A 19,880-nucleotide genomic window follows, 5' to 3' on the forward strand; every position below is an offset into this window, starting at 1 on the left:
ATAGGAATAGTATCCAAAGGTGTAGTACTAATGGAAGATAATGTATTTCTAGCGGCCTATGTCCACTACTAGGAGATATTGTTCTCTTTGGGCTTTTCACTCTTAGACTTTCTCTCAACGTTTTTAAAACTGGTTTGTTAGGGAGAGATTTTCACACTCTTATAAAGAATGTTTCATTCCTCTCTACAACTGATGTGGGATCTCACAATCCCTCTTCTAGGGCCTAGCGTCTTGCAGGCACTCGTTCCCCTCTCTAACTGATATGAGATCTCACAATCCATCCCCCTTGAGGGCCTAACGTCCTTGTGGCACACCACCTGGTGTTTGGCTCTGATACCAGTTGTAACAGTACGAGCCCACCGCTAGGAGATATTATCCACTTTGGGTTTTCCCTTCCGTGCTTCCGCACAAGGTTTTTGGACTTTCCCTTCTGGGCTTTCCCATTATGGGTCTACTATGGGGAGAGTCTAGCCTTACTCAGACCAGTGCCTTGCACCGTCACGTGACTTTCTTTAATACCATTTGTAACAGCCCAAACTTACCACTAACAGATATTGTCCGCGTTGGCTTGTTATGTATTGTCGTCAGCCTCACAGTTTTGGAGATGGGAACGAAGAATTCCTTATACAGATGTGGAAACCTCTCCACAGAAGATGCGCTTTGAAACCGTGAGGCTGACGACAATACGTAATGAGCCAAAACAGATAATATCTACTAGCAGTGGGCTTGGGCTATTACAAATGTATAAGAGCTAGACTCCAAGCGGTGTGCTAGCGAGGACGCTGAATGACAGGTTTCAGACTCAACACCAAACCGACCCGAATTTGAACCTGCAAGTTTCTTCTTCCTTACTCGACTCATTACAATTTTTGGTGTCTTTCTCTCTCCTATTTTTCGCTTGGCCTCTTTTTTCTCTCCAACAACAATCACTAATTTCTTTGGTTCGTCTTCTCTCATAGGTCATGACGACAAGAAAACTTACACAAGGAGACGGTCGTGGGATCAGTGCCAAAAACACAAACTTGCTCTCGAAACTCCTCTTTGACGGTAGTCACTCACTAATTGCTCTGGTTCTAACGTCATGATGGCAAGAAAACTTACACTAGAAGATGATCGCGAGATCATTGCCAAAAACACAAACTTTTTGTGTATGGTTTCAACCGATAATTTAAGGAAAACACTGGCTTACCGACTCGAATACTTGACATAGTCGGTCGTTTCTACTGCTATTCGATTGTCCTTCACCGCTCACTAATTATTGTAACAACCCATGCCTAAGATTCGAAATCCAAATTCAGCACCTATTGGCTCTGACATTCTCCTGCAACATGGTCATGTTACCTACTTCTCGCTTCTTAAGAATGAGAACTACCTTCACATACCAACACAAGTTCTTCCCGCATATTTTTGTTCTCGCTCACATGCATCCCAAGAAAATTTCTAGATGTCACCCAACATAGAATTGTTCGAAGAAAAGCACACTTAACCATGAAGATTCTTATGATTGAGCTATCGAAAAGAAAGACGCACCTTGTTAATACAGGTAGTAACTTTCACTTCCTTTGAACTTTTTTTTTTTCATCCTGTCCCTAGGACCGCTCTCATTCAGATGTACCCTTCCTTTACTTGAGTGTAATATACCCACCAACTTTTGCCTTAGTTCGTCCCCGAACGACATCTTAGTAGGAGAGGTATGACTCTAATACCATTTGTAATGATCCATGCCCAGAATTCGAGACATGTTGGTCCCGACATTCTCTTGCATCTTCTCGGACATGATCACCTTACTTACTCTTTGCTTTTTAAGGAAATGTTTGTTTTACGTTTTGGATAAAGATTTTAATACTTTACTTGAGAAAAGTCTTTTCCCAAGAATAAAAAAATGTGCGGCTTTTGTGCAATCTCTATCCCATGCAAATGATTGGGGTTTTAGGATTGTTTTCATTAAAAAAAAAAAAATAAATAATAAATAAATAAATAATAATAATAATAAAAAATAAAAAATATATATAATAAAACTCATCCTTCGTTTCCTTTGCTTTTTTACTTTTTTATTTTGTATTATTCCTTACTTCAATTATTTATTTTTCTCCATTTTCTTTTCTTTTTTAATTCTTATTTTATTTACTTTGTTGTTTTTTAATATGATTTTTTTTTATAAAAAAAATCAATTATTTATATTTATTATTGTAATAACCGAAAAAAAAAAATGGCAACCTCCCTCAGTCACACGTTCCAACAAATTTTTTTTTTTAATCATACAGTTATATTTTAGATATTCCCTAATTTTGTTACAATTTAGATTTTAGTTAGAAATTAAATACGAAGATATTATAGTAAGTTAGTAGAAAAATTATTTAAAACTGGCCAAACAAAAGTAAGGGAGAGAAACAGAGTGGTACAACATAGATAAATTATTATTATTCTTACCTAGTGAATATAATGTTGTAACAAACAATATTTGGATTAAATGATCTAAGCGACATGAAATAATATTGACATATTTTTAATTTAAGTTTTACTGTCAAACACAATTTTGACACAATGGAAACATGGAATTCGATTTTTGCTGAGTCAATTAAATTTATGTTCAAAATAGGTAAAACCTCAATATAAGTGAGAACGAATTCGAATAATGAAAGCAAGCAAATTATGATGTATGAGTTATGATGATTTATGAGTTGTATCTCGTATACTAATATATGATGATGTATGAGTTTGTCTAGACGAAAACGATGTAACGATATCCGTTACATCTCATTGGTTATCTCCAAATTTCTTAATGTTACTTCTGAAAGCTCTTAAGTATTTTTGAAATATGGTACTCATAGTAGGGTAGTTTGGATTTTTTTTTTTTTTTTAAATTTCAGGGAATGAGAATAATTAAATTGAGTAAGGAAAGGAGAGGAGAATGAGAATAATTGAATTGAGTAAGCAAAGGAAAAAGGGAAATGCTCGAATTTGAATGAGACACATTCTTGGGTGTCAAGCAAACCAAACTAAGGATCGGTTATAAATATTAATAAAATATGATATATATGGTAAACTATAATTGAGTACTCAATATCCTCAACAAAAGGGTAGGTCATAAGAGTAATGAGGCTGTCACCACTAAAGAGCAAGGATATGGTGGTCGAGATTACTACCCAAAATCTGAAATCCCATATGACAGATATTGGAGATGGTTTTGAAATGAATCGCAAAAGAGCTTCAATCTATAGAATACCAGAGCATATAAAGAAGGTTAATCCAAACGCATTCAAACCGCAGGTGGTATCGTTCGGGCCATACCACCATAGGGAACCCCATTTGTTGCCCATGGAGAAGATAAAACATTTATTTCTTTACGACTTTGAAAGCAACTGCAAATTGTCCATTGAAGATATGGTGAATGAGGTGTGGGACATGTTGGAAGATCTACAGAGATCGTATGATAAACTTGAGGATGAATGGAAAACAAAACCAGCCAAATTTTTGGAGCTCATGATCTTGGATGGTTGTTTTCTTATTCAACTCTTGTTGGGAAATTCACCTTTATTCATATTGCCGCTTAAGGATGGACGGCGAGATATGTTGCTGCTTGAGAATCAGCTGCCCATGAAGCTTCTTGACAAGCTGTGTTTCATGTTAAAGTTAGACAATATAGAAGTATGTCTATCTCTATTGAGTAAATATTGTCCTCTTTTAGTTTTATTTTTTCAAGCCTCTTTGCTAGGGAGAGGTTTTCCGTTGGAGAGGTGAACGAAACATTTTTATAAGGGTGTGGAAACCTCTTCCTAATAGACCTGTTTCAAAAACCTTGAGTTTAAGCCCAAAAGAGAAAATTCAAAGAGGACAATATTTGTTAGCAGTGGACTTAGGTCGTTCTACTAATAAGGGTGTGAAAATCTCTCCCTAGCATGTTTTAAAAATCTCGAAAGGAAGCTCGAAACCCCAACAAAGATAATATCGGCTAACGGTGGGCTTAGGCCGTTACCTTATTTACTATCTTATTATTGCTTGTAGCTAAATAATTATGTTTGATCATTTGAAACATGTCTTGTGATGCATGCACAGAATATCAAATCGCTTGTTTGGCGGTCATCGAACTTACCCACTGAAGTAAAGGAAAAATTAATGGCGAATGACTACTTGCACCTTCTCGATATGTATAGGACGGAATTGGAGTTTCACACGGGGAATGAACTGTATCTACTTCAATGCAGCCACTTGGGAATGAGTCATGAGATTCAGCTAGCTAGACGCTTCGATAAAGCTGGGATCAAACTCAAGAAAGGGTGCAACATTAGAGACGTGGATTTTGATGAAAACAAAGGTGTGTTGAGCCTCCCGTTCATCGAAATGAATGCTAACATTGAATCAGGCTTATTGAACGTGATGACATTTGAGAAGCTTGTTGGGATTGATAACATAGTAGGCTCTTTCGTCATCTTGATGGGTAATCTACTGGAGAAAGATGAGGTAGATTCATTCAATCAGCTGGCCAAAGGCACGGTTTTAAGCATGTGGGACAAATACGCTTATGTCTACTATTCGGTGAACAAGCATTGTAAGAGGCCATGGAGAATATGGTGGACGACTCTAAAAAATGTCAGCTTTCAAAGTCCGTGGATCATTATCTCTGCTCTTTCTGCTATTATCGGTTTTGTGCTCCTTATTATCCAAACCATATACGGAGTGTATGGCTACTATCTCCCACGTCGATCTTGATCCAACACCACTAACATGCTTTGGTTTCAATCTAGTTTTAGTTATTTTGTATTTTTAGCGTATTATTTGTGTGTTTGTGTGGCGATATCCTATCTCTTACATTATTTTCATGATCTCGAGCTTCAAAAATTTATCTTCTAAGCTCCAAAGTTGTCTCCAAAACTTTCCAATTCATCATCTTTCTTGTACGTACATAGAAATCTTCCAAAATTGCATTCCAAAACAAAGTGATCAAAGTGGTAAGAACTTGCTTTTCATTGAGGAAGTGGATCAAAGTGAATGCAAGGAAGAACTGATTTGAAACAAAATACTTCCGCTATGAACATTGTATAAAGAATAGAATATGACTCTAATCGTTCTTCACTCCAGTACGATGGATTGAGGGAGTCCACGAGAGGTAATGAAATATTATAGAGGAGTTCATTCAACTACGTAAGATCCTTAAACCTACCATGACCATCATCTGCGACCTATTCTTTTGCTTCCTTCCCTTCCCGAGAGGGTAGAACACAGGAAAAGAGAGATTTATAACAAAGAGAGAATCACCGTATAAAAGAGAAACGGAAGACATATAAACCAAATATCGGAGAAATTCGCAAAAGACCATGTCCTCCCATCCACCATATTAACAACTTCAACCACAAGTTTTGGGTTATAAGCATAATTTTCCAACGCCCAAATCCTTAGCTCAAGCACACATCCATTTAAACTAGTTGGTGTTTTGGTGAATTTGGTGAAATTCTCTTCTAGTTAAACTATTAATTAAATTTTTAATTTCATTTAGAACTAATTTTGACAAGGTTTAAATATTCGGGTGTACGAGATATTTGGTGAGTGCTCGAGTGTGTTTTCGTTTTGTAATTCGATACTAATATTCTCGTAGTCTTTGCCCATGGTTATAGGAATAGTATCTAAAGGTGTAGTACTAATGGATAATAATGTATTTAGTCCACCACTATACATATTGTTCTCTTTGCGCTTTCACTTTTAGATTTTCCCTCAACACTTTTAGAACGTGTCCGTTAGCCATAGATTTTCGCACCCTTATAAAAAATACTTCAGTTCTCTCTCCTACTGACGTGGGATCTCAAAATCTACCCTCTTTTAGGGCTCCGCGTCCTTGGTGGCACTTGTTCCCCTCTACAACTGATGTGAGACCTCATAATCTATCCCCCTTGGGGACCTAATGTCCTCGTTGGCACACCACCCGGTGTCTGGCTCTGATACCGGTTGTGACAGTCTGAGCACACCGCTAGGAGATATTATCCGCTTTGGATTTTTCCTTTCGTGCTTCTGCACAAGGTTTTTGGGCTTACCCTTCTAGGCTTTCTCATTATGCGTCTACTATGGGGAGGTTTTAGCCTTACTCTGACCAGTGCCTCGCACCGTCACGTGACTTTCTCTGATACCATTATAACAGCCCAAGCTCATTGCTAACAGATATTGTCCGCTTTGGCCTGTTATGTATTGCTGTCAGCCTCACGGTTTGGATTGGGGAACGAAACATTCCTTATATGGGTATGGAAACCTCTCCATAGAAGATGCATTTTAAAACCGTGAGGTTGAAGGCGATATGAAACGGGCCAAAGTAGATAATATCATCTAGCGAAGGGCTTAGGCTATTACAAATGGTATCAGAGCTAGACTCCGGGCGGTGTGCTAGCGAGGACATTAGATGACAGGTTTCAGATTCAATCGACCCGAATTTGAACCTGCAAGTTTCTTCTTCCTTACTCGACTCATTACAATTTTTGGTGCCTTTCTCTCTCCTATTTTTCGCTTTGCCTCTTCTTGCTCTCCAACAACAATCGCTCACTAATTTCTTTGGTTCGTCTTCTCTCGTAGGTCATGACGACAAGAAAACTTACACAAGGAGATGGTCGTGGGATCAGTGCCAAAAACACAAACTTGCTCTCGGACTCCTCTTTGACGGTAGTCACTCACTAATTGCTCTGGTTCTAACGTCATGATGGCAAGAAAACTTACACTAGAAGATGATCGTGAGATCATTGCCAAAACACAAACTTTTTTGTGTATGGTTTCAACCGATAATTTAAGGAAAACAATGGCTTACCGACTCGAATACTTGACATAGTCGGTCGTTTCTACCGCTATTCGACTGTCCTTCACCGCTCACTAAATACGTAACGACCCATGTCTAAGATTCGAAATCCAAATTCAGCACCTATTGGCTCTGACATTCTCCTGCAACATGGTCATGTTACCTAATTCTTGCTTCTTAAGAATGAGAACTACCTTCACATACCAACACAAGTTCTTCCACCATATTTTTGTCCTCGCTCACATGCATCCCAAGAAAATTTCTAGATGTCACCCAACATAGAATTGTTCCAAGAAAAGCACACTTAACCATGAAGATTCTTATTATTGAGCTACCGAAAAGAAAGACGCACCTTGTTAACACAGGTAGTAACTTTCACTTCCTTTGAACTTTTTTTTTTCATCCTATCCCTAGGATCGCTCTCATTCAGATGTACCCTTCCTTTACTTGAGTGTAATATACCCACCAACTTTTGCCTTAGTTCGTCCCCGAACGACATCTTAGTAGGAGAGGTATGACTCTAATACCATTTGTAATGATCCATGCCCAGAATTCGAGACATGTTGGTCCCGACATTCTCTTGCATCTTCTCGGACATGATCACCTTACTTACTCTTTGCTTTTTAAGGAAATGTTTGTTTTACGTTTTGGATAAAGATTTTAATACTTTACTTGAGAAAAGTCTTTTCCCAAGAATAAAAAAATGTGCGGCTTTTGTGCAATCTCTATCCCATGCAAATGAATGGGGTTTTAAGATTGTTTTTATAATATTAAAAAAAAAAAAAAAAAAAAATCGATTTTTAGTGAGGCAATTAAGTTTATGTTCAACATAGATAAAACTTTGATATAAGTGAGAACGAATTCGACTGATGAAAGCAATCAAATTTAGACTTAGATAGAAATTTGGCTAAGACTAACTGGTCGCACTACAAGATAGGTTGGAAATTATCTCCAAAATTCTTAATGTTACTTTCGAAAATTCTTAAGTATTTTTGAAACACTAATAGTAAGGGTATTTTTTAAATTTATAAAAAATGTTTTAAGGTACTTTCTAAAGGAAGTGTTAACGGTTTTCATCTAAAACTAAACTTCGTAGAAATTTTTTTAAAAGTTTAAAATATTATAGAAAATTTTGAAAATTTATGGGTATTTTTTAGAGTATTTTTATTAATTTTAGAGAATGAGAATAATTAAATTGAATAAGCAAAGGAGTAGAGAATGAGAATAGTTAATGAAATATGATATATACGGTAAACTATAATTTACTATTAAATTAGTAGGTCAAAAGAGTAATGGAGCTGTCACCACTCTATTACCGAGTGGTCCAATCTCTAGAATCCCATTTGTCAAATGTTCACGATGATCTTGAAAGCAAAAGCAATGGAGGTTCAACTTATAGAATACCCGAGCATATAAAGAAGGTTAATCCAAACGCATTCGAACCGTGGCTGATATCGTTCGGGCCATATCACCATAGGGATGCACATTTGTTGCCATTGGAGAAGAAAAAACATTTAGCACTTAACAACTTTAAAAGGCGCTGCGGATTGTCCACTGAAGACATCGTGAGTGAGCTGTGCGTCATGTTGGAAGATCTGTAGAGATCGTATGATAAACTTGATGATAAATGGAAGTAGGTTCTTATTTAAAAACCTTGATGGGAAGCGTGAAAGAGAAAGTCAAAAGGTGACGGTATCTACTAGCTTTGGAGTTGGGTTATTGCACTAATAAAAGTGTGAAAATCTCTTCCTAGTAAACGTGTTTTAAAAATATTGGGGAGAAGGTCGGAAGGAAAAGCGCAAATAGGATAATATCGGCTAGTAGTGGGCTTACGCAGTTACATTAATTTAAACAAAGGTGACATGAATTTTGATTTAAACAAAGGTGTGTTGACCCTCCCGTTCATCGAAATGAATGCTAACGTTAAATCAGGCTTATTAAACGTGATGGCATTTGAGAAGCTTTCTAGGATTGATAACATAGTAGGCTCTTACGTCATCCTGATGGGTAATCTGATGGAGAAAGATGAGGTAGATTCATTCAATCAGCTGGCTAGAGGCACGGTTTTAGAAAGGTTGGGCAACTACTCCTACATCTACGAATTGGCGAATGAGCATTGTAAGAGGCCATGGAGAATATGGTGGACAACTCTCAAAGATGTCAACTTTCAAAGTCCGTGGACCATTATCTCTACTTTCTTGTTGGGTCGTTCACCTTTATGGACGTTGCCGCTTGAGGATGTACTGCGAGATGTGTTGCTGCCTGAGAATCAGCTGCCCATGAAGCTTCTTGCCAAGCTATGTTCCATGTTAATGCTAGAGGGAGAGGGAGAGCATAACAAAGTATGTCTTATCTCTACTTAGCTAAAGCACATTCTTTTTTTAGCTTTCCTTTTTCAAAATCGTGAGGAGAAGCCCGAGAGAGAGAGAAAGTCCAAAGGTGACAATATTTGCTCGCGGTGTACTTCGGTCGTGACACTAATAAGGGTGTAAAAATCTCTCCCTAATAACTGTGTTTTAAAAATCTTGAGGGAAAGCTCGAAAGGAAGAGCGCAAAGAGGATAATATCTGCTAGTGGTAGGCTTACGCAGTTACATTTGTAACTATCTTCTTTGCTATCTTATTGCTTCTAACTAATATAATTATGTTTGATCATTTGAAACATGCCTTGTGATGCATGCACAGAATGTCAAATCGCTTGTTAGGGAGTCGCAGAAGATACCCGCCTATTTAAAGAAAATGTTAATGGAGAACGACTACTCACACATTCTAGATATGTATAGGGCCGAATTGCAGTATTACGAGGGGGAATGAACAGGAACGACATCAAATCAGCCACCCAAAAATGAGATTCACACACTTTGAAATGATATTCGGACAGTTGGGAATGAGACTCAGCCACTTGGGAATGGGTCATGAGATTCAGCTAGCCAGACGCTTCCATAAAGCTGGGATCAAACTCAAGAAAGGGTGCAACCTTAGAGACGTGGATTTTGATCAAAACAAAGGTGTGTTGAGCCTCCCGTTCATCGAAATGAATGCTAACATTGAATCAGGCTTATTGAACGCGATGGCATTTGAGAAGCTTTTAGGGATTGGTAACATAGTAGGCTCTTTCGTCATCTTGATGGGTAATCTGCTGGAGAAAGATGAGGTAGATTCATTCAATCAGCTGGCCAAAGGCACGGTTTTAGGCTTGTGGGGCCACTACCCTACGGTCTACAAATCGGTGAATAACCATTGTAAGAGGCCATGGAAAATATGGTGGACGACTCTCAAAGATGTCAACTTTCAAAGTCCGTGGACCATTATCTCTACTTTTTATGCTTTGATCGGTTTTGCACTCCTTATTATCCAAACCGTATACGGAGTGTATGGCTACTATCTCCCACGTCCATCTTGATCCAACACCACTCGTATGTTTTGGTTTCAATCAAGTTTTAGTTATTTTCTTTTTCTTATTTTTATTATTTGCGTATTTGTTTGTCGATATCCTATCTCAGACATTATCATCGCGATCTCAAGCTTCAAAAATTTATCTTCTAATCTCCAAAGTTGTCACCAAAACTTCCCAATTCATCATCTTTCTTGTATGTACATAGAAAATCTTCCAAAATTGCATTCCAAAACAAGATATACGTGTATGCTCACATTAATAGACACGATGGAGGGGAAAATCCACATAATATCATGCTGAACATAAATATTGTAAAGAAAGCGTCTGTACTAGTCATAACAAAAAGTATCCTGATGCACATGACATATATAAATTCATAAAAATCATAACATCAGTTTACGATGTAAGTCAAACCTCCATTCATTCATAACATGACGAGCTCATGAAGTAGGTATACGTAATTCTTGTCATAACTTTCATACTTAACATAATTTACATGACATGGTGTATGGAGGTTTATAATATAATTTACATGACATGGTGTATGGTGTATGGTGGTTTATACACCATAAATTATCAATATCATAAACGTTATTCCAAAACATGACAGAATCACATTACACATAACTTATAACATGGCATAGCATAACATACCATAACAACCTTGATCATGATATGTGTAGAAGGAACGAGACAACGTCATCATATATCATACAATCGTCCAACCAAGCAAGTTATAAAGCCACTTACCTAGGTATTTTAAGCCGTAATTAGCTTAGATTTGCTATTCCAGGTCCAATTCAACCTATGTGGGCACAAACTATCAGGTTAGGAAATATTACAGAGCTTATGAACTTGTGGGTTCCTTCTTTCTTACTCGACTCATTGCGACTTTTGGTGACACTTTTGGTGATTTACCTTTCTCTCTCCTATTTTTCCTTCCGCCTTTTCTCGTTCGGTTAGGAATCATGACTCTCCACAATGGTATGATATTGTCAAAGAGTATAAGCTCTCATGAATTTGCTTTGGACTTCCCTAAAAGGCCTCATACCAAAGGAGAAGCAATGTGGGACTCTCTCCCAACAATCTTCCCCTCGAACAAAGTATACAATAGAGCTCTTCTGAGGCCTATGGAGGTTGTTGCCTCCCCTTAATCGAGGTTCAACTCCTTCTCTGGAGTACAAAGTACACCCTTTGTTCCACACTTTAGTCAGTTTTGACTACACCTTCGATGGTCCCAACTTCTTTGTTTGACATTTGAGGATTCTATTGACATGACTAAGTTAAGGGCATGACGACTTTGATACTATGTTAGGAATCACGACTCTCCACAATGGTATGATATTAAGCTCTCATGGCTTTGTTTTGCGCTTCTCCAAAATGCCTCATACCAATGGAGATGTATTCCTTACTTGTAAACCCATGATCATTCCCTAAACTAGCCAATGTGGGACTCCCTCCCAACATGCTTTATGACGGCAATCGCTCATTGATTGCTCCAATTCATGTGGGTTCCTTTTTTCTTACCCGACACATTGCGATTTTTGGTGCATTTCCCTCTCTTATTTTCTGTTTTGCCTATTCTCGCTGTCCAACTCTTCTTCGACGACAATCGCTCCTTGATTGCTCTGGTTCATCTTCCCTCATAGGTTATGAGGGAAAGAAAACTTGCACAAGGAGATCGTTGTGATACCAGTGCCAAAAACGCGAACTTGCTCTCCAATGCTTCTTTGACACACATACATGCATGAGTTTCCCATAATTTACATTTAAAACATAGCATTAACATCATTCTTTTCCTCATTTCATCTATGACATATTCCATACATGCATTATGTATACATGATAAACATCACATAATCTTTACATGGCAAGACGTAACATTTCTTACATAGTATTCATTTTGGCCATAACATGATATAATAGATATCACATGCATACATAGCATAACATCACATTTCAATACATAAAGCAAACAAGCATAGCATAAAATATTATGGTGCATGCAGGAGCCATGAGGCATGCACCATCATATGTCATATAGTTATCTAACTTCAATAGTTAGGTCACTTACTTGGTTGGCCTTGGCCGAAGTTACTAATTACTCACCACCTCGAAAACTATATTCCAACGCTTAGTTCTCACCAATATCAATTCATATGACATACTTAGGGCATATTAATATCTTAGCTAAACATGATAGGCTCTTAAACTGGCCTTAAATAAGAGTCTTACAAACCTTAAATGCTAAGGCCAAAATGGCTGGAAAATGGTATAAAAATTTGTATATCGAGCCACGTAAGCCAAGAATTCAAGCTGCCAAGCCGTCAAACCGAGTCGAAGCGAGCCGCCAAGTCGAGCCAACGGAGCCACGAAGTCAATCCAAAAAAAGTGCAGTTGAGGAGCTGATCACATGCTAGGCACGTGCTAAGTCGAGGGACGTGGGTCGACGTCGGAATCAAGGCACGGGTTGCCGGGTCACGAGTACGGGCCGCAAAATGTTGGGTCGAGCTTGGATGCGGACTGGGGCCTTATGGGCTGGGCCAACGTAAGTCTGGGGTGCGTGGGTTGTGCGGACTCCTTTTTATATTTAATATATAACTTTTAATATATTAAAATTTATTAAAAACATAAACATTAATTTTGGACGAAATAAAAATATCTCAAAATTCGTCTAAAAAATACTTTAAATTTTAAAAAATTTTAATAATATTTTTAAGCTTTCAAAAAAATGTCTAAAAAAATACGTTAGTTTTGGATGAAAACGTTAGTATTTTGATTAAAAAATACTAACGGTATTTTTTAAAACTTTTTTAAAAGTTCAATGGTATTTTTTTAAACAAGCCCGTGTTGGATGAAAGTACTACATTGACTAATTTAGGGTTTCATCCAACATTAGCTAATTTAGGGAATGATGAAGGAATACTATCTTCATTGATATATGCCTTCTTGGGAAGCCAAAGCAAACCCATGACAGCTTATGCTCAAAGTGGACAATATCGTACCATTATGGAGAGTCGTGTTCATCTAACATGGTATCAAAGCTATGCCCTAAACTTAACCATGTTGATAGAATTCTCAAATGTCGAACAAAAGTTTGTGAGCCTCGAAGGCATAGTAAAAAATAACTAAGACTCCAAAAGAAAAGGAGTCGAGCCTCGATTAAGGGGAGACGTACTTTATTCGAGGGGAGGAAAATTATGATTATTTTTTCAACCCTATTTTTATTAATTCTAAGGAATGAGAATAATTAAAGTGAGTAAGCAAAGGAAAAAGAGAAATGTGGGAATGTCAATGAAACACATTCTTGGGTGTCAAGCAAAGGAAACTAAGGGTCATTTATATATACACAATAGAGGGTAGGTCTTAAGAGTAATGGAGCTGTCACGGCTACATAACAAGGATGCATTGGTCGAGATTATTACCCAAAATCTAAATTCCCATTTGGAAAATCTTCCCGATGATCTTGAAAGGAAAGGCAATGGAGCTTCGATCTATAGAATACCGGACCATATAAAGAAGGTTCATCCAAAGGCATTCAAGCCGAAGCGGGTATCGTTCGGGCCATACCACCACGGGGAACTGCATTTGTCTCCCATGGAAAAGATGAAACATTTGGCGCTTCGCTACTTCGAAAGGCGCTGCGGGTTGTGCGTTGAAGACATCGTGAATGAGCTGTGGGACATGTTGGAAGATCTGCAGAGATCATATGATAAACTTGATGATGAATGGAAAAAGAAACCAACCAAGTTTTTGGAGGTTATGATCTTGGATGGTTGTTTAATGATGCAAGTCTTGTTGGAGGATACCGATGTATCGAAATTTACTACTACGGATGTACTACGAGATATGTTGCTGCTCGAGAATCAGCTGCCCATGAAGCTTCTTGACAAGCTTTATTTGATGTCAATGCCGGAGCATAACAAAGCATGTCTATTTCTACTTTTACTTTCCAGTAGTAATAGCTCAAGCCTACGCGAGCAGATATTGTTCTCTTTGGGCTTTTCCTTTGTTGAAGATTGTTGGGAGGGAGTCCTACCTTGGTGGGAGGTGGGAGGGAGTTCTACGTTGGCTAATTTAGGGAATGAGCGTAGGTTTATGAGTAAGGATTACATCTACATTAGTATGAGGCCTTTTGTGGAAACCAAAAGCAAAGCCATGAGAGTGAGTTGTGGTTCCTAACACCCTTTTGAGCTTCCCCTCGTCTGCTAGGGAGCGATTTCCAGTTGGAAAGGAGAACGAAGCATTCTTTATTCTTTATAAGGGTGTGGAAACCTCCCCCTTTATAAGCGTGTGGAAACCATGAATGGAAGCTAGAAAGGGAAAGCCCAGAAAACAATGCTAGAGGTGGACTTGGCCCAAAGAGGACAATATCGGCTAGCGGTGAACTTGGGCTTTTAAACTAATAAGGCTATAGAAACCTCTCCCTAGCCGACACTCTAGCCGTGGACTTGGGCCCTTACACTAATAAGGGTGTAAAAACTTATCCCTAGCATAAAGATACGAAAGAATCAAAATCCAAAAAATCTTCTTTGTAGTTATAATGTCCAAATATCAAGTCGGCTCATTCGTATTTATATTGATCATTAGGGGCCTCTTGAATCTTCTATTTAACTACTTTTTTTCTTTGATTTTTGTATAATGCTACTTTTCTCTTGTTTTCTTTATTATTGATAGGAGTTTTGTTGTCGTGTTTTAAAAATCTTGAGGAAAATCTCGAAGGGGCAAGCCTAAAGAAAAAAAATATCTACTAACTGTGGGCTTAGGCCGTTACATTAGTACTATTTTATTTACCATCTTATTGCTTCTAACTAATATAATTATGTTTGATCATTTGAAACACGGGTTGTGATGCATGCACAGAAGGTCAAATCACTTGTTTGGGAGTTCAGGAACTTACCCACGGATGTAAAGAAAACGTTATTGGAGAGAGACTACTCGCACCTTCTAGATATGTATAGGGCGGAATTGGTTTTCTACAAGGGGAACGAATGGAAACCACTTCAACGAAGCCACTTGGGAATGGGTCATGAGATTCAACTAGCCACACGCTTCCATAAAGCTGGGATCAAGTTCAAGAAAGGGTGTAACCTTATGGACGTGTATTTTGATCGAAAACGAGGTGTGTTAAGCCTCCCGTTCATCGAAATGAATGCTCATATTGAATCGGGATTATTGAACGCGATGGCATTTGAGAAACTTTATGGGATTGATAACATAGTAGACTCTTTCGTAATCTTGATGGGTAATTTAATGGAGAAAGATGAGGTAGATTCATTCAATCAGCTAGCCAAAGGTGAGGTTTTGGGCATGTGGGGCCACTACACTTACGTCTACAATTCAGTGAATGAGCATTGTAAAAGGCCATGGAGAATATGGTGGACGACTCTCAAAGATGTCAACTTTCAAAGTCCGTGGACGATTATCTCTACTCTTTCTGCTTTGATCGGTTTTGCGTTCCTTATTATCCAAACCGTATATGGAGTGTATGGCTACTACCTTCCACGTCGATCTTGATCCAACACCGCCACTCATATGCTTTGGTTTCAATCATGTTTTAGTTATTTTGTTTTCTTATCGTATTATTTATGTGTTGTGTGGAGATATCCTATCTCTGACATTATCTCTTCACAATCTCGAGCTTCAAAAATTTATCTTCTAAGCTCCAAAGTTGTCTCCAAAACTTTCCAATTCATCATCTTTATTGTACGTGCATAGAAAGTCTTCCAAAATTGCATTCCAAAACAAGATATATGTGTAGGAAAAAAATGTGTGATAGAATTTGCCATCATCATGCAATTCATGTTAAAGGGTTACTTATAGATACATGTATAGGTACATGTATAATAAATACTTGTATGAACAGATACAGGTACATGAAGGTTCATTAGTTCATATTTAATTAAGTGCATGGTTTTGGTTTATACATGAATCATACTTAATTAGGCGTATGACTTTTGGATCATGAATGGTATTGGGAAATGAAATTACCTATATATACATATGTTGGCATTGGTGGAAAATGTAGAAAAACAATTTAGCATCATTTCTAGTAACGTAAAGTTCTCCTCCTAAAGTTCTACCAAATTTCTCTGCGATCACCAACAAATGGTATCAGAGTTCAACCTGTCATCCCAAGATTTGATGGTCACTATGATCATTGGACAATGTTGATGGAAATTTTCCTCAAATCAAGGGAGTTCTTTGATATGGTGGAGACGAGTTATGAAGAGTCAAGTGAAGGTGAGGTACTCTCAACTATTCAACAACAACAGTTGGCAACATCAAAGTTGAAGAACCTAAAAGTCAAGAACTATTTATTTCAGTCCATTGATCAAAATATCTTAGAAACGATGCTTTAGAAGAAGACGTCCAATGAGATTTGGGATTAAATGAAGAGGAAGTATTAAGGCTCAACGAGACTAAAGCATGCTCAAGTTCAAACAATTAGAAGAGACTTTGAAATTCTCCAAATGCAAAAGGGAGAANAGAAACGTTTGTTGATGTCATTCCATACAATGAAGGTTGCAGATCAAAGCCTAGAGCTCTGGTATCAATTGTAATGACCTTAGATTTTTATTGACCTAAAGTCGCTCCCGTATACATAACCTAACTATTTTATGCGAAAATAATCATTCGAAACATAATAAGAAAACATTTTTATGGACTTACATATTTAATAAAAGGTTTTTAAAACAAATCAACGGAAAATTAAAATNATGAATAATTATTTTGGCAAGGTTATAAGTCTTGCAAATAAAATGAGGATGCAGGGTGATTCAATCTCTGATGTTGAAGTTGTAGAAAAGATTTTGCGATCTCTAACTCCAAAGTTTTATTATATTGTATGTTCTAGTGAAGAAGCAAACAATGTCGAGAAGATGCAAATTGATGAACTTCAAAGCTCCTTGTTAGTGCATGAGCAGAAGCCCAATCGCACGAGTGCAATACAGGAGATGACAGCCTTACAGATATCCACACTAGGTGAAGCTTCAAGCTCCAGAGGTAGAGGGCAAGGAACAAGCAAAGGTCGTGGAAGAAGCGGTTGAGAAAGAAGTAGAGATGTTGTGATATGAACCAAGAGACATCAATCATACAATATACTTCAATGAAGATGTATAGAAAATATTGTTGAAATCATCAAAAGATATTTCAATTCATGTCACATTGGAGAAGAATGAAGTTTCATGTGATAAATTTTGGGTGGATTACAATTAGAGTTATTGTATTTCATTAATGTAGTTTAAGAGTTTTTATTTACTTTAGGTTTCAATTACATAATGGCTAATTATGGCCATTAAGTATGAATGTTACAATTTTTTAATAGTTCCATTTTTTAGGCTATATAAAGTCGTGTATGTTGTATTTGTAAGCAGACTTGGAAAATATATTAAAAGAAGCATTTGTGCTTTTCTTTAGCCAATGGCTAAGTTTCTTTGCAATTCTATGTAGTTTAGGTTGCATGTAGAATCATTCAAGCTCGACATGATCAATCTTGCTTGTGGAGTGATTCGAATCTCAAACAAGTGTTTGAGATATTTGATCAACAAGAATCATTCAAGCTAGACATGATCGATCTTTCTTGTGGAGTGATTCGAATCTCAATCAAGTGTTCTTGCCTTGAGATATTCGATCAACAAGGTAATCCGAATCTTATTCCCCTTGTATTGATCCCTTATCTTATCATGTTGGCAGGTCATCAGATCTAATCAGAGGCAATTATGACAACAAAGGCAAAGGACATTTTGACAAGTCTAAGGTGGAATGTTATAGATGTGGACGTCTTGGACATTCCAAAATGAATGCTATACAAGGCTGAAAAAGGAAAAAGGAGAACAATTCAAGTTTGTGCAGAAAAGAGAAGAAGAAACGTTTGTTGATGTCATTCCATACAATGAAGGTTGCAGATCAAAGCCTAGAGCTCTGGTATCAATTGTAATGACCTTAGATTTTTATTGACCTAAAGTCGCTCCCGTATACATAACCTAACTATTTTATGCGAAAATAATCATTCGAAACATAATAAGAAAACATTTTTATGGACTTACATATTTAATAAAAGGTTTTTAAAACAAATCAACGGAAAATTAAAATAAATGTGAGTAAAAATAAAACAGAAATACCCTATACTAACCTATAGTCTACAAAATTAAATACAACTACCCTATGCATGTGCCATGGTTTTTAAAGTTGTGATGCATCCATCAATTGTGCACGAGACCCTTGCCTTTACCTGCAAAAAAAAAAAAAAATAGCACGTGATTTGAGTCTCTTAAGTCTACCTTAAGAAATACTTAGTAAGTGAACCCACTATGGGAGTTAGATGCAAATACATACAATCATGAATGAGACCTATTATTTAAATTAGTATTCTCTTAAGTGACTATTCTATGTCGGACTAGCATTCTCTCGTGCTCTTGTCGAACACCCAATAGGAATAGTGACCGTTGTAGTATTATGATAAACATAATAATCATTTTTCTTTTTGTAATGTATGTGTCTGTACCCATCGTAAACGGAGAAATTTCCCGATGCATGAGGTCCCAACATTTTTTTCATTTATTAAACCATGTAAATCATTCCATTTTCCCTTCATATCATATCATTTTACAACATAGCCTTTAAAACATGTATCGGGGTTGAATATTGTATCATTCATACTATACATCTTATTATGTCATGTCATGCACATAACATGTCCTTCAACATATCATATTATATCATACACGTATCATATCATAAAGCATGTCACATGTATTATATCGACAAACGTGTTACACCATAACATATATGATATCATTAGTACATCATATCACACCACATGTCATAACATTAACATATCATATCCTAGTCATATCATATCACAGACATATCATAGTCATATCATTTCATAAACATTTCACACATATCAAGTATATGACACGTGCAAAACCACGAAACATATATCATCCTTCAAACATAAACTTATAAACATGCCGATAGTAAGACCACTTAGTTGGTTGGCCTTAGCCAACGTTCTCCCTAAAATAAATGTTGAGCCTATCCTTTCAAGCACATTTCAAGTGTTGCCGAGATACCTCCTATTAGAACAATTACTCAATTTCCTTAGTAACTATAGTGTCCTAATCTAACTTAACTTAAATTGAGGAATTGAGCATTATACCGACCATAATCGCCTTAAATAAGGTTGAATTGTACTCTGGGAGGGTAAAAAATGTAGAAATCAGTATCAAATAGTCTATATCGAGCCGAATGACCAAATTTTGAGACGAGAAGCCGAGCCAAGCCGAGCCGCGTTAAGCTAACTGAGCTGAAGGAATCGGTAGAAATAGGTGATGACACATGTTACTAGGAGGGATTGACGCGCACCCGAGTTGCTAACCGGGTCGAGGCACGAGTCTCAGGTTGCTTTTCTCGAGCACGTGGGTCGGTGTTACTAGGTCGTGGGCCACTCGTGATTGTTGGATCGTGTACTGTTGTAGTGTGTCTAGGCCGAGAAGTAGATTGTGGGCTTCGTGGTACGAGCGCGGCCTTAAGTGGGTTATTTTCTTGGCCTAACTAGCTCTAACCATAGAATTTTGTTTCTCTCTCTTATCCCTATGCCTCCCTCTATCGTCCTCCTCTCTCTTGATATTCTTACTCTCTCCGAACTTACTAATATGTTGAATGACGAGATGGGTGTGGAAGTTAGTTAAAAGGGATAGGGCATGGG

General features: G+C 37.4%; 2 protein-coding genes across 2 annotated transcripts; both read left to right on the forward strand.

Moving 5' to 3' along the window:
- The first annotated feature begins 3,055 nt into the window (after window positions 1–3,055).
- LOC111796922 (UPF0481 protein At3g47200-like) lies at window positions 3,056–4,872 on the forward strand. Its single transcript, XM_023679734.1, has 2 exons — window positions 3,056–3,648; window positions 4,057–4,872. The coding sequence occupies exons 1-2, from the start codon at window positions 3,097–3,099 to the stop codon at window positions 4,708–4,710; spliced, it is 1,206 nt and encodes a 401-aa protein (XP_023535502.1). The 5' UTR covers window positions 3,056–3,096; the 3' UTR covers window positions 4,711–4,872.
- An 8,671-nt stretch (window positions 4,873–13,543) lies between these two features.
- On the forward strand, window positions 13,544–15,851 carry LOC111796797 (UPF0481 protein At3g47200-like). Its single transcript, XM_023679556.1, has 2 exons — window positions 13,544–14,095; window positions 15,032–15,851. Exons 1-2 carry the CDS (start codon window positions 13,544–13,546, stop codon window positions 15,683–15,685), a joined length of 1,206 nt encoding a protein of 401 aa, XP_023535324.1. The 3' UTR covers window positions 15,686–15,851.
- Window positions 15,852–19,880: the final 4,029 nt, after the last annotated feature.

The sequence above is a fragment of the Cucurbita pepo genome, chromosome LG06 (genome assembly GCF_002806865.2).
Source record: "Cucurbita pepo subsp. pepo cultivar mu-cu-16 chromosome LG06, ASM280686v2, whole genome shotgun sequence".
NCBI lineage: Eukaryota > Viridiplantae > Streptophyta > Magnoliopsida > Cucurbitales > Cucurbitaceae > Cucurbita > Cucurbita pepo.